Source organism: Aulonocara stuartgranti, assembly GCF_965226115.1.
Source record: "Aulonocara stuartgranti genome assembly, chromosome: 19".
Lineage (NCBI taxonomy): Eukaryota > Metazoa > Chordata > Actinopteri > Cichliformes > Cichlidae > Aulonocara > Aulonocara stuartgranti.
This window is the reverse complement of record NC_138955.1, coordinates 22029418-22044360: the sequence shown is the minus strand read 5'-3', so window position 1 is coordinate 22044360 and position 14943 is coordinate 22029418. Positions and strand designations below refer to the sequence as shown.

Sequence of the window (14943 nt, the reverse complement as noted above, 5' to 3'; positions counted from 1 at the left end):
TGCCCCACGGTGGTGGAAGTTGTAACTGCTCACCTGGTGGAGGTCAAAGGAACTGTAGGTTAGTGGGCCCGTGTTTAAAGTGTCTCTTCATGTTTTCAGGCTGAAGGAGGTGACAGCTCCTCGCGCCGGCTCTGCCCTCCTCGCGGCTCTCAGATCGGCCACGAGCAGCTCAGACTCTCCTCAGGAGCTACTGCTGGAGCAGGTAACCAGGAAACACCTGTAAATCATCAGAGGTGCTCTTAGCTCCTCCTCCTCTGATCAGGAACCTCCCGGGTTTCCTTCAATTTCTCGCTGATCACTGCGATTTAAACGCAGAGGGGGAGGGGCTGTCGACGCTCCGCTGATGAAGACGAGCCTGACGTTTTCTGTGCTTTTCTGTGTTCGAGGCTCGACACGAGATCGAGGCGCTGCAGTCGGAGATGGAGGACCTGAAGAGTCTGAGGACGAGTCTGACGCAGCAGAGGGACGGACACGTCAGGGACATCTGCAGCAGAACAGGTGAGGCGTAGGTTCATCGTGTGAAGCTGAAAACTCAAAGAGCTCTATGAACCCCAAGGCCTCGAAGACCTGCCTGCTCATCTGGAGGCGGAGCTCTAACCCGTTGGTGTGTTTGGCTGCAGGTAAGAGCGAGCGGAGGATCCTGAGGAAGCTGCAGCAGTTTTCGTCCGAGCAGGAGAGGCGGCAAGCACCCAATCAGGTCACAGCAGGGGGCGGGACTTCTGCTCCTCCACCTGCGGGCAGCGATGGGTGTGGAGCAGGTGACAAGGTCGACAACATTATCGCGACAACAGCAGCCCAACAGAAGTCCACAGATGCCCCTCCTACTTCTGTTTCTGCCCCACCCACTCCTACACCTGTCCAAGTGTCATCGGCCCACAATGCACCTGTGGACACGAAGCGTTCAAGGACTATTCCGAACATCCTGTCTCGCAGTAAGACTCAGGCTCCGCCTCCATCTGTGATCACAAAGGCCGCAGAAGGTGAGACCAAGACCTGTGAGCTCCTAATGAAATGATGGATTATTCCACTGAGTAATGCAAATGTCTGTGATTGTGTTTGTGAAATATTCAGGTTTAAGTTTTTAAAGGAAATGTTTTTTTATGTGAAAAATGAATAATGTAAGATACAGTCAAAGGTCAGGTAACAGGAGGCAGGCTTCTGTGTCCGACCTGATGTCGCTCCTGTCATTGTGATTGGTTTGTGGAAAAAGCTTCTATTTTTATATTTTTAAATAGTAACGTAATTTAGTAAACAGTGTTTTTATCTTGTTTCACGTTTAAACGCCGAACGTGGTGCGTTAAAAAACAACGTGAGATTTTACGGATCTGGGGCCCGTTCTTCGTACCTCGCTAAGTAAGTTAGCTGGATTTGATTGTTGACGATTTCGCGTGATCCTGGATCGTTCGGTTCCCCGAAGCTCATCCGGGACTTGCTGCCATAGCAACAGAGCCATAAGCGTAAACCTGCTCGGGAGCAGGTTTACTTTATGTAAACAGGATTAGATCGCGGCCACTCAGGTATGTCCGCTTCATTTATACAAAAGCAACAGCGATATTCCACCACTGTTTCACCATAAATAAATAACATCAATGTAACTAAAGATAATGCAGTACTTGATCCTGTTATTGATTTCATACAGATACATACAGGTCATTTCCTAAAAAAGGGAAATGTACTATTAACATTCTATTACATGTATGTGATTATTACAGATGTAATTCATATTTTAGAGTAGCAATTGCAAATTACTTCGTGTAATCAAGCTGAGAGACCACGGCTATAAAAGCGAAGGTGGATTTGGGAAGTCTGTCGCAGCCATGTCCTGTCCGTATACGCGACCAACCCATTGCGGAAGGTGCAAGATTGATAAGGAGAGTTTTCAGAATTCCGCGTATATTGCGGGACAGACAGGATCCTTTAGCTCAGCGCGACAGTGTGCTCATAGAGAGATATCGATTTTCCCGTGAGGGTATTATTTACTTAACCAACTTGTTGATGAGGGGGTGCAGGACCACCACCTGTCTTTTTTTTTGCTCTGCCCTTTTCTTGGTTGCTGTTATGAACAAACAAACAGATTATTCCAGGGTCTCTTTCCAAGAGACGAAAAGCAATATAAGTGATAAATATTACCATTCTGTAGAATATTCTTATATTTCACTTTTACTTGTTCCCATGTTCTAGTGGGTCCTGTTGGGGCTCTAATGTGTAAGGGGATATAATATAACATAATATAATATAATGTAATATAATATTGGATAATATAGTGTAATATAATAAATCTACCCTACCGCCTACTGGTGTTGGCCAGAGGGGCCGATGGCGCCATATGGCAGCCTGGCTTCTGTCAGTCTGCCCCAGGGCAGCTGTGGCTACAACCGTAGCTGCCTCCACCAGTGTGTGAATGTGAGAGTGACTGAATAGTGGTATTGTAAAGCGCTTTGGGTGCCTTGAAAAGCGCTATATCAATCCAATCCATTATTATTGTTGTTATTATTAAATCACTTACGAGTTTAATTTGTCAGCAACTTTCTCCCAGCCCTCTCTCCTTGCTTTTGCAGCCGTTGCAGTGTTCCCTTGCGTTTTAATTAAACTCTGAAACTCCTGAAATCCCTCACTCAAGAGTTCTTGCTCTGCTGCCGAAAAATACCGAGCGCTCTCCTTCGACATTTTCGCCGACCAATCAGAGGGTTGCCGATCAATGTTTCTACTATCGATGCGTAGCCCCTTTTACGACACCCAGTGATCTCACATTACTTCATCCAGCTGTACTAATCGTCAACAGCAGGTGTGTTCGGAGAACCGGATTAGCGAGCTCACGGTTAGCGCGATGATTTGGTCTTGGATGTGTCATTTGATCTTGGATGTAGTAAGCGACGTACGAAGAACGGGCCCCTGAAGCGTAACCTACATAAACGCTGAGCGTTCGTCCTCAACAAACCGACTGGAAAACAACGAGCTGCTGACACGAAGCGACGAGTAAGAAACAGTTTGTGGGTTCGTCCGTTGTCAGGAGAACGGTTTATTGTCCGGCTGCGCTCGTACTCGTGTCAGGATGTCAGGCGGGCAGTTTGAGCTGGGACGACATCAGCGCTCAGCTGCGTGTCTGACGTAAAACGCTATTTTATGATTTCATTGCATATTCAGTACAAGTGTGCGATTTGAGCTATAAGCACACTGCCAAATGCAGTGATGTGATTGGTCAGATCTGTTTATCTGAAACATCAGAAAAATCGAGCTTGGTTCGTATTTTCCGCACTATAAGGCGCATTGAGACAAACCGCTGTTGCCTTGAGTGTGTAGAGACTGTAGAGACACTTCTACCTGCTGTGAATGTGACTGTAAAGTGCTTTGTGGTCTTTAGGGACTAAGTAAAGCGCTATACAAATACAGACCATTTACCATTTGTTCTCTGTCCAATAACCCACTGTTCAGTTTTGTCCTCTAACTGCGGCCATCGCGCCGTGTTCCCTCAGAAACTCCTCTTGTTCTAGGTCATCTTCTTGCTTCCTCCACTTGCACACCATCGACTCAATAATGCCGAATCGTCTCGCAGCTGCTCTATTTCCATTTTCTACTCTGATTGCTCGGAGTTTAAAATCCACTTCGTAAGCGTGTCTCTTCGCTGGTGCCATTTTGAAGTCGTCGTACACACACAACACGGTAATGTTGAGTTAAAGCACAGTACGTATTACTCTGCAAGGCTCCTGGCAATGGTAACCGTAACGCTCTGAGAAGTGGCACTACATTTTTATTTATTTATTTTTGACAGATTTTTGAGCATCGTGTAGCCATAAAATCGGTTCGAGGTCAGTAAGCACAAACCAAAACTCATACATAAGGTGCACTGTCGATTTTTGTGAAGATTCAAGGCTTTTACCTACGCCTTATAGTGCGGTAAATACGGTACCATAAATTCGTCCTGCGAACGGCTGCATTAAGAAAAGGTGAGTCTCACCCGGGGGTGCTGACTCCATGTAAACAGGGTGGCTGCTGTCGGCTGATCTATTCAATAGAATAGAATAGAATATCCTTTATTGTCGTTGTACATGTACAACAAAATTATGGGTGCTGCACGCGGCTGTGCAGGAGCAGACAAGAGGAAAGCCCCCAGTGGAGAGTCTGTGTGAGTGACCCGAGTGATGAGGTCACCGTCACAACAAAGCATTGAAGCAAAGACTCGACAGATCGTTGCAGATTAAAACTAATTAGTTTGTTTTTTAAGTTTTCAGATTAAACTTCCTGTTTTCCTTCACCTGTTCGCCCAGGTAATCCTCCAGGTGACCCGTCGTCCTTTCAGAGTCTCGTTCCAGCTGATCTTCTCTCTGTGGTCGGGGCACCGTTACCCAGGCAACCAGTCCTGACCCTGAATGCTGTGAGAGCGGGTTCAATGGTGCTGCAGCCGGCGCCGTCTCCAGGTACTGACACGTGGAGCCTGAACGCTCTCTGGTTGGCTGTGCTTTTATTTAGAAACTCAGATGTTTCTGTTTTGTGTGTAGGCTTGGCCTCAGTCACCCTAAACATTCCCACTCTGACCAGTCAGCAGATCCATCTCACCCCACTGCTCTGCCCACCGGCCAGGCCTCTCGCCGTCACCAACCTGACAGGTAACCAACACTCTCCTCCTCGGTTTTATTTGTCCTCGAGGCCAAACAAACATTCTTGGATATCATTTATACAGCAGGTGCGTCTAATGAGCGGTTGTGCAGGCGCCGCCTGTTCGTATCTGTGAAAGACGGCGTGAAGAGAAGTTCAGTCACGCAGGTTTTAAACACGAGTGTGAAAAATTCACCTTGAATCACTCAGCAACGGCGCTAAGAGGACGATAACGGCGACCTGTCCAACAGCTCTGATCTTGCCGTGACGCCGCGTACAGTCCGCAAAGCTTCGCTCCGAATATCTCATAACAGGAATTCAATTCAATTCAATTTTATTTATATAGCGCCAAATCACAACAAAAGTCGCCTCAAGGCGCTTCATAGATACAGAGAAAAACCCAACAATCATATGACCCCCTATGAGCAAGCACTTTGGCGACAGTGGGAAGGAAAAACTCCCTTTTAACAGGAAGAAACCTCCGGCAGAACCAGGCTCAGGGAGGGGCGGCCATCTGCTGCGACCAGCTTACAGGACAGCTTACCGTGAACCGCTGCCCTTTGCGCCTAGCTCACACTTTTTTCTCTCTCTCTCTCTCAGCTCCACCCACATTCACACAGCATTGGTAAGCTCCTCCTCCTTCCGGGTCGGACTCATTAGCATCTGTCAGATGGACAAATTAAACCAAAAAACCCTCCGAGAAATACAAAAACGTTGTTATTGTAACGGCATATGATTGGTTGTTTGGCCGATCAGCTGATCATCTGTTTACTCTTCCAGGCTCCAGCCTCAGCGGGGTGCTGAAACTCATTCAGACCAACACACAACAGCAGGCTCCGCCTCCAACCCATCAGCTGCTCCCTGGTCTTCCGGCTCCTCCTCTAGAGGTCTGCGATGCATCATCTAAGTCCTCAGATCGAATCATACACCAGGACCAGACTCCACCCCTCGGTGAGGTCACACCTGCATCCTGGTCGTATTGCGGCTCTGACAGCCAAACAGAGGAGAGAGAGGCGAAGCCTGAGAGCAGGGGCGAGAACAAGAGCCTGCCGTCGCTCCTCGATGAGTTTGTCTTCCTTAATCAGCAGGTGGAAAAAAACCAGGACGCTGCAGCGGTGGATGGAGCTGACGAGGAAGGACACACCCACAGCCCCTGGATGCTGCAGCTGGACTCAGACTCTGACACAGATGGGGTTGGGCCTAACCTCAATACAGAAACGATGTTGACCACTTCAGGCAGTCCTAAAGGAGGCGTGCTGGCCCCGCCCCCTCTGCTGCAGATGAAGGTGGGCGGAGCCAAAGTGGCAAGCCCAGGCAACAGGGAAAGAGAGGGCACAGTGGCAGGGGGAGAAGAGGGGCAAGGGCACAGGGGCGTGGCCTGGAGGCCGATGCCGAGGCTGGTTCCTCTGGGATTAAGAGGAAACGCCCCCAGCTGACATCACACGCAGAAATAATGATGTCACAGCAGCTGCACCTTCCTGGTTGGGTCCTGATGGGAGTTGGCGCATTGGGAGGAAAAAAAGAAAAGCATAGACTGATTGTGGCGCTTCCATGGTAACAATCAGTTATCGTTTGTGGATTACTAAGGATCAATATTCAGGTATTGATTGGTTTGGAACAGGGCGACGGTGTCCTGGTTTTCCGACGCGCTGACCGGAAAAAACGCAGACGCTGCTTCTGAAAAATATGGAAGTGCCTTAAACCTGCGTTCTACCTGACAGCCACCAGGGGGCAACACTGCAGTTCTGTCCTATAGAAGTCTGCAGCACCACGCTGCTCTGACCTCTGACCTCTGTACACGCTTCATGCTGAGGTCATGTATCTCAATCATGTCTTTCAAAATGGAGGATCAGCTGTGGTGTTTTGTTGATTGCTCATTGGCTAATGACTCGTCAGTCACTATGTTATCCAGTGAGTGAGCGGTTTCATGGTCAGACCCGCCCCTCTCAAGATAGTGGGGATTTCAGTTTTTAAAAATGTCTGTTGAACCTGTCACATCTGTCTTTGAAAGAGTTACTGTAGCATGCTGTTTTCAGTGGCTGCATTCAGAGAAACTTGATGGCGTGCTGAGGAAGAAGCCCTGTCCCCACAGAATGTTCTGATGTTGCGTTCAAATGTCTTCCTGTTTGTATCGGCGCCAGGTGAGCCGAGAGACGCCTTCACAGGTTGCAAGTTCATGTCTGAGAGTGGCGTCCACGTCACAAAGAGAGCGCATTCGGGCTACTCTCCTCCAAACGTTCATACTTTATTCTGAAGGTCCAGCTATTGTTTCCTGCTTTTATTTTTTTATTTAAAGGAACTTTGTGAAAGCGGTCAGTGTCTCACCATGGTGGAATGTTTCAGTTTCTTCATGTTTTGCAGGAAAAACGCAGTCATCACAGGGGACTCACCTGGACTCACCTTTTCTTTTTCTTAATGACTTTTTCTACATGTTTACCTCAGCTGTCCTAACAGCTGGAAGGAAAACAGGTACCAATAAAAGTTAAATATTTGAGTCTGCATCCTACTTTTATTCAACAAAAGGTTTCCCGGTGTGTTTGATGAGTTTCTCACCTGAAACTTTCAAGTTAAAGCTGAGTTTTCTGATTCAGAGTACCTGAACACATCATCCAGCAAACGAGGAAAAATAAATAATCAGTAAAAAAAAAGTTTCTATCCAGATGAGTTGTTTGAGTTTCTGATTTAAAGTGTTTGATTTATTTTGGCTCACCATCGATTTTTATGGCGTCATTACAGGTAAGTTACGGCTAATATAGGAAAAAAAGAAGCTGCGGTTATTGTCCGGTGCCGCTGAGAGGCGCTTATGCTCTGCGCTAACAGTGAAGACGCGTCATCCGACTTCTGACACGCGACACCGGACGATGACTGTCAAAGTAAAAGCATCGCATCTTAAGAAAAAAACAACTTTCGAAAGAAAAATCTTGTTTCATGTCAATAAAAGTAAGTGATCAGTAAATCTTGCTTTTGAGGCATTGCTGTGTTAAATCCGAAGTAATGTCCATGCTAAATGAGCTAATGATAACAGCAGAGGTGTGGACTCGAGTCACATGACTTGGACTCGAGTCAGACTTGACTTGAAAAAATGTTCTAAGACTTGTGACTTGACTTGGACTTTTACACCAATGACCTGGGACTTGAATTGGACTTGAACCGGTTTACTTGAAAAGACTTGATATTTCACCCCAAATATAAAACTTAACATGCATATTATATAGAGATTGAAAATGTGATGTCATTCAGGGGTAAAACTGCAAAGGATTCTGGGAACTCGTGGCAAGAGGTACTAGCGCACGCAGGCTTTCAATTGAAATCAGTCACACAGCGATAAAAAGAAACACAAAAATGTCAAGAAGCCGTTGTATTATTAACTGCAATAGCCGGTCGCATGACAGCCACGGGAAGCCGACGGGTAAAGAGATCGGTTGTTATCGGATTACTACGTTGAAGAGAAATTGTTCGAGCCATGTTTCCGAAGTAACAAAGACGCAACGGATGGCCTGGATTTCAGCCATTCAAAGATCAAATATAACGTCCCAGAACACTCCAGCTCACAGGTTAGTCTGCTCCAAGCATTTACACGAAGGTCAGTGTTTTTTAGTAGTTAATACGTCATTTTCATAACATAATTGGTGATATAGGTTACAAGCAAGTCTGGCGCTGAACAGAAATTGTCGCGCTATGCTCCTTTATTTATTGTGCATAAATAGTGAATTGTCCTGACACAATATTGCGTTTCGCCTCTTATTATGGTACATTGACAAAAACATATACTTTTATTCACAGGATAAAACAGGTTTTTGTATCACTAATTGCCCAGTGCGATTACAGCATACAGTATTATTGTCACTGCTACATTTCTGTGATGGGTACCAGAAATTATTTCCACTACTGATTAATTACCGTTGAGCTCAAAGGTCCTATTAATAAACGGTTAACGAATGTGTATTTATGACGACGATTTGTGAGACTGGTAAACTTATGATAGGTACGATGGTCTTTCGTTCTACACGGTGCATTTCAAGGTCCTGTACCCATCCGTTGGTAAACTGTACCTGGGCTTGTTGCAGTGACCTGAAGTTACTAAACTTCATGAGTGTGTGCACTCCAAGAACCGTATAATTATAAATATGCATATAAATATGCTAAGATGAGATAGCTGACTTCATCTAACTAGCAAATGTTGTCCAGGCTACGTTGGTGATACAGTTTTTTTTAATATGTATGATATTTTTGTCATGCGATTTTAAAGCTGGTCCTACAACCGCATCCAAGAATAACATGCAGCTTATCTCAGAACTGTCGGTGAAAATTATTCTTGGAGCTAGGTTTAATTGAGCTGCATTTTATAGAGGTGCAATTTCACAATTTGTGTATATTTTCTAAGTTCACTATTTTGTCATGTGTTGAGAAAAACACAGATTTTAAAATTACATGGTCTAATATTTACATTTAGCATATAACTGCAACATGCTTTTTTTCGGGGTTTTTTAAAGACTCGAAAGGACTTGAAATTCAAAGTTTCAGACTTGTGACTTGACTCGGACTTTTACACCAGTGACTTGAGACTCGACTCGGACTTGCCTGACATTACTTGAGACTTGACTTGAGACTTGAGGATAAAGACTTGAGACTTACTTGAGACTTGCAAAACAATGACTTGGTCCCACCTCTGGATAACAGCTGTGATTGGACTGTAGCGTCTAAATTATTTGAGAGAACGTGTTTATTTTGAAAGGTGTGACCGGAAGTGCGGGTGTCGCGTGCGGCATTGACACTAACGGATCGCCGCTCTGATCAGTCCGGTCCCGGTCGTCCCGTTTCCTCGCTGCGGGGGAGGACTACGATGCGGAACGGCGGCCCGGAACAGCGCAGAACCGAACCAGGACCGTGCTCACGGAACACCCGGTCCGGCCCGGCTCTGAAGGCATGGCGGCGCAGAGCAGCCGCTGAGAGCCGCAGCTAGCCGGCGGCTAACGGCGCGATGGCCGCGGACGGAACGATCCGCAGCCGCATCAGGAGCCTGCTGCGCTCCCCGTCCATCAAACTGCGGCGGAGTGGCACCGGCGCGCGGCACAGGCGCGAGCTCAGCGACAAGGTGCGCGCGACTGACACACACACGGAACCTATTGTGTTTCTGCTGGAGTCTGGTGGTTTTATTGTTTAATTGTTTCTAACTGATAAATAGAGCTTAATTCTAACTGACATTAGCTGTCGTCTGTTTTTATTGAATTTTTTAAAATTGATTGTTTAAAATTCAACATTTTTATTTTCTCATCATTGCTGTTATCGGTGCAAAACACACACCTGAACTGGTCTGTGTGGAAAATAAGGACCCTCCCTGATGACCTTTCCTCTGATGGTCCTCATAAAGACCTTTGACTGGTCCTCATTTTGTTCTCAGATGCCAAACACTGTGCTAAACAGGCTCTCTGTTTCTGCAGATGTCCTCACGTTGTTCTCACTGTATGGAGCAGTCTTTGGTTCAAAGTGCCTCCTCCTCCTCCTCCTTTGTAAATATGGTCCTTGCTGTCTGAAAGCATTTTTGTGCACCAAACCATCCTGAATCACAAGATTTGTGCTGTAGACTTGTGCGGACGCTCACATTGTGAGAACCTGTCTGTCCCGTCCAGCTGGTCTATCACCTGCGGGCCCCTTCATCTGTTAGCAGCTTCACTTCCCACAATCCTTTGTGTGCCTGCTGATTTACTGGGACACACCCCACCTGTTCTGGTCATGTTGTGGGAACGCATACTTGTTCACACAACTGCATTGTGGGGACTTTGCCGTTTGTCCCCATTGAAATGGAGAGCAGAGACTCAGCAGTGAGGCTGTTTGTGCTCCTTGGAGACGATCTTTGTTATGGGGACATTGCAGCCCAGTTTGGGCTTCACATTAGAATCATGTCGTGTTAATGCAGTGGTGTCCAGGCTGAGCTCAGCGGCCCTTTCAGAGGCTTATTAGTGTCAGCAGTAAAGTTTACTGGATGGATACACGCACATCCATGGCGTTTAATGGAAGACTAAAAGTTTCTGAGCACAGGCAGGAGTGAGAAGCAGTTGTAGATAAACTGAAATTACACATTAAAACAATATGAGCTCAAACCGAAAGACCGTGGCACCTTTGAGCCACTCGGATGCGAGCCTTTCCTGTCGGCAAGCTCGTCACGTCTCTGACGACTGACGCAGCGTCTCACTGTTCCTGAGTAGTTTCTCCTGAATCGCCATTCAGAGGCAAAGAAAATCACTTGCTACTTGCCCGGCGAGCGGCGTCCTGCAGACTCGCCTGATGATTCATCCTCGTGGTTTCTTTTAATCTGATTGGACGGTTTGGAGGAAAGCGTTCGTGCTGAGCTGAGAGGGCCAAAAACTGTGAAATCATGAATAGAGTTTGGTGCAGGGGGAGGGGAGTCATGTGAGGAGGACACACACACACACACACACACACACACACACACACACACACACACACACACTCTCTCTCTCTCTGTGCTGTTAGTTTAGCATCTGGCCGCTCAGCAGTCAGACTGAGCAGCAGGACATTTTCTGGCAGCATGGAGGCAGAAGTAAGTAAGTGTGTGTGTGTGTGAGAGACAGAGAGAGAGACTCGGTCTCTGTGCGTTGACGCTGGCGCTCCTCTCTGACCTCTGACCTGCCTAATTTCAGTCTGTCAGTGATCAGTGATCTGATCAATAATCTGATCACTGAAGGCTCTCTGCAGAGCAGTGCTGCTTTTGTTGTGAACAGAAACAGCTTTGTGTGTGTCCCAAAGCATCATGTGAGCTGTAGTGTTTAAATCAGCAGGTGGGGCCTGCCGCTCGCGGCACTGTCACTCCTGTGAAAGAAAGATCAACACGAACACATTCGCAGGAGTTAACCTGTCACGTTCTGGCCTTTGCCCTTCAGGTGACCTTGGAGAAGGTTCTGGGAATCACAGCACCGGGGAACCGAGCGCTGGCCTGTGACCCCCGGAGTGGACTGGTGGCGTATCCAGCAGGGTGAGAGAGCACTGAGGGCTAATGGGAAAACGGTGACTTTAGTTATGCCAAATTTGGGTTTTTTTCTGTCACAGCTGATGATGATGAAATGATATGATGATGGTAGTCATGGCGATGGCTGACCTGACGAAGATGAGGTCATATACAATAGAAAAGAATAGAATAGCGCTTTAAGCCCTCGGAGAGGTCCCCTCAGGAAAACTGTTCACGTGTGTTTTTTTTACCGGGTTGATGTCGTCCATCCTCCACCCCTCCTGCCACTCCTCCACGTCTCTCCGAGTTGTACAGTTGGCTGCCTCGAGGTACAAAGGAAGAGGCTCCTGCTCCTGAGGAGGAGGAGGAGCCAGCCTGATCAGGCTGTTAGGCTGTTCCTCCAGCTGGTGTTACTGGTGTGTTTCAAATGACTCCTTCATAATAAATACAAGCATCACACTGCTTATTCTTATTGCGTATTTATGAACGTTTATCAAACATGATGTAAAAATCTACATTTGAAAATATTCAGTCAGCCATCAAAAACAAATGTGACTGAAAATAACACGACAGCTGAGAAAAGCAGATGCACTTCGTTTCCGTTGTTCCTGCTCCAGGTGCAGGAGTCACGTTTATGAGTGACGGATGGTGCTGCCTCCGCCTCCTGGCCCCGGATAAACGGAAGAAGATGGATGTTATTATCTATCTGTCTTACTCAGGAAGCCTACAGTGGCTGAGTCTCAGGGACTAAACTCCTTCAGCTCATTTTTGTAGCACGATTTTATTTCATAAACATATTTATTCACGAAGATTAAGGATGCAGGAATTCCCGTCATTTAAACACAGGCGCAAACACTGAAGCCTAGACCGGAGTCATTTTCCAAAATTCATCAACAGTGCTGCACGCCACCAACAACTCCACATTTAGTACCTGCCTGCAGCTCCACAGGACTCCGCCCAGCAGCACCTGTCATAAACTCTTCATGTTCTGTGTCATGATTTACTTTTCCTGCCACATGTGCCACAAACCACCTCGGCTGCTTACGATCACATATTATCAAATGTCAGTCAGCTCAGGTGAGCCGTGGCGCATCTATGCAGCCTTATGTTGCATATCATTGTGACAGGTGGAAGAAGTATTTTTCACAATAAATAAGTTACTTTATGCTGTGTTCCTCTTAACGATTAAATTCAAATTCACCCCAAATGACTAAAATGCTGATATTTCAATAAGAGCAGACACACAGAAGAAACAGTCAGTTTGAGATGATCCAGATGATCCTCAGGTGAAACGATCCACTAGCGCAGTGAGGTCATTAACACACGTTTAACAGCTGCTGAGACACGAACAGACTAAAGGAGGCGGTCAGTGTGAGGGGAGAGCTCTGAAAACACTTTTATCATCATCATCATCATTATTGCTTGTTGTTATAGATGGCAGATCTTAGAAGCAGACACAGCGTTCACACTGAAACGAGCTCACATGTTTATCTGCACTCAGTAAACTGCAGTAAGGTTAACGTGTTCATCCAGATCCTTCTCAGGGGGGTGGAGCCTATCCCAGAAACAACAGTCTCAGCATGTGATTGGATAGTGGGAAGTCTCATCTCAATCTGTGACTTAGCCGATGACATGCACACTAACTCATTTTAGGATTTAGACGTATGTCTGAAACCACGATCAGAAGACCTCGGCAGACGGCGATGAGCCTGTACAAGTGGGTGGAGCTGAGCAGCGGCGACGCCGTGTGAAACAAAACAGAGACGCATTTTAGTCACAAAAGAACCCAGAAAAACTTCCTTTATGAGAACAATCACAGGTCAGAGGTCACGGTGCTCTGTGAGTCGGAGTCCAGAGGAATGATGGGAATGTCACCGGGGGTCTGGGAAGGCGTCCAGTTTCCAGGATTTTATGCTGTGCAATCAGCCGCAGGCACGGGAGGAGGGGCTGCTGATTGGTCCATTTGTGTGGAGCTGCGCTTTCAGGTCACGGCTGACGAAGCGCCGTTTAAACACAGTGACAGGAAGTGGGTCAGTGCAGCGGCGGCGTGAATATGGGTTAATGTGAGGGAGTGCATGAAGGCCGGCGGCACTACAGAAGAAGAACACGCAGTTTGATTCTCTGCATCCACAGTACTGTGTTACTGCAGCTTGTACTGCGTTACTGCAGCTTGTACTGTGTTACTCCAGCTTGTACTGTGTTACTGCAGAATGTACTGCGTTACTGCAGCTTGTACTGTGTTACTGCAGAATGTACTGCGTTACTGCAGAATGTACTGTGTTACTGCAGAATGTACTGCGTTACTGCAGAATGTACTGCGTTATTGCAGAATATACTGCGTTACTGTAGCTTGTACTGTGTTACTGCAGAATGTACTGTGTTACTGCAGAATGTACTGCGTTACTGCAGAAATTACTGCGTTACTGCAGCTTGTACTGCGTTACTGCAGCTTGTACTGCGTTACTGCAGCTTGTACTGTGTTACTGCAGAAATTACTGCATTACTGCAGAATGTACTGCGTTACTGCTCGCCCACGTACGTCTACTGATTAAACCCAGTTGCTTGGTGCTGTGTGTGGGCGTGGCCACACTGCCACGGCTAACAGCTACACAGCTAACGAGTACACGAAGGCTAAAAAATGTCCATCAGCATCTCCCATGAACCTCCTACATGTTTCCATGACGATAAACTAAATAAACGCTCTCTGCCGCATCAAGCGCTGCCACCATCAGGCCACACTGAGAACTGCAGCAGCTTCACTGAGGTTTAACTGTCTTTATGTCCTCCTCTATCTGTGAAGGAGGCGCAGTCGACTCTGTGTGTGTGTGTGTGTGTGTGTGTGTGTGTGTGTGTGTGTGTGTGTGTGTGTGTGAGAGGAAGACTGTAACTGGCTGCTGATTCAGCGGCTTCCAGATGAACAGTCAGCAGCACGACATGTTTATCTGCACACACACACACACACACACACACACACACACACACACACACACACACTCACTAGCAGGTCCGGATCCGCCTCAGCAACAAAGCTGTTTTGCTTTGATGAACTGATCCGACCAATAAGGCGTCAGCGGGTAGTTGTTCGTGGCTGCTCCTTTAATCTGCTGCAGGCTTCACAGCTGATCTCACACACACACAGACTCACACACAGACAGACACATGTATAATCCCTGTGTGTGTGTGAGTCATCTAGCTGTGTGTGTGTGTGAGCTCTCCTGGCTCTGTGTTACAGCTCACTCGTTGATCTCAGGTCTGTTTCAGAGCAGCCGTCTGCACGTGCTCATTGGCTCTCTGTGGGTTCCACAGTGACTCTACCTGCCGCTGACGTCCGCTGCACCCTGGTGACCTCTTCAGGGTCAAGTTTAGGTGAACATGGAGCTTTT

General features: G+C 47.0%; 2 protein-coding genes across 9 annotated transcripts in view; both read left to right on the top strand.

Annotated features, from left to right (window-relative positions):
* Positions 1-7087, top strand: part of mgaa (MAX dimerization protein MGA a) — a 32378-nt gene extending 25291 nt beyond the window's left edge. For 4 of the 6 annotated variants that reach the window (XM_082515944.1, XM_082515945.1, XM_082515942.1 and 1 more), the window contains exons 21-26: positions 100-202; positions 387-498; positions 621-980; positions 4266-4415; positions 4497-4604; positions 5374-7087. In XM_082515944.1, the coding sequence (XP_082372070.1) occupies positions 100-202; positions 387-498; positions 621-980; positions 4266-4415; positions 4497-4604; positions 5374-6029 (1489 nt within the window). In that variant the 3' untranslated portion in view covers positions 6030-7087. Of the gene's footprint in view, positions 1-99; positions 203-386; positions 499-620; positions 981-4265; positions 4416-4496; positions 4605-5193; positions 5219-5373 lie in introns of all 6 variants that reach the window. The other 2 variants (XM_082515946.1, XM_082515947.1) reach the window with 2 other exon arrangements.
* Positions 7088-9331: 2244 nt separating this feature from the next.
* mapkbp1 (mitogen-activated protein kinase binding protein 1) overlaps positions 9332-14943 on the top strand; it is a 31163-nt gene continuing 25551 nt past the window's right edge. For 2 of the 3 annotated variants that reach the window (XM_082515949.1, XM_082515948.1), the window contains exons 1-2: positions 9370-9688; positions 11496-11587. In XM_082515949.1, the coding sequence (XP_082372075.1) occupies positions 9575-9688; positions 11496-11587 (206 nt within the window). In that variant the 5' untranslated portion in view covers positions 9370-9574. Of the gene's footprint in view, positions 9689-11495; positions 11588-14943 lie in introns of all 3 variants that reach the window. The other variant, XM_082515950.1, reaches the window with a different exon arrangement.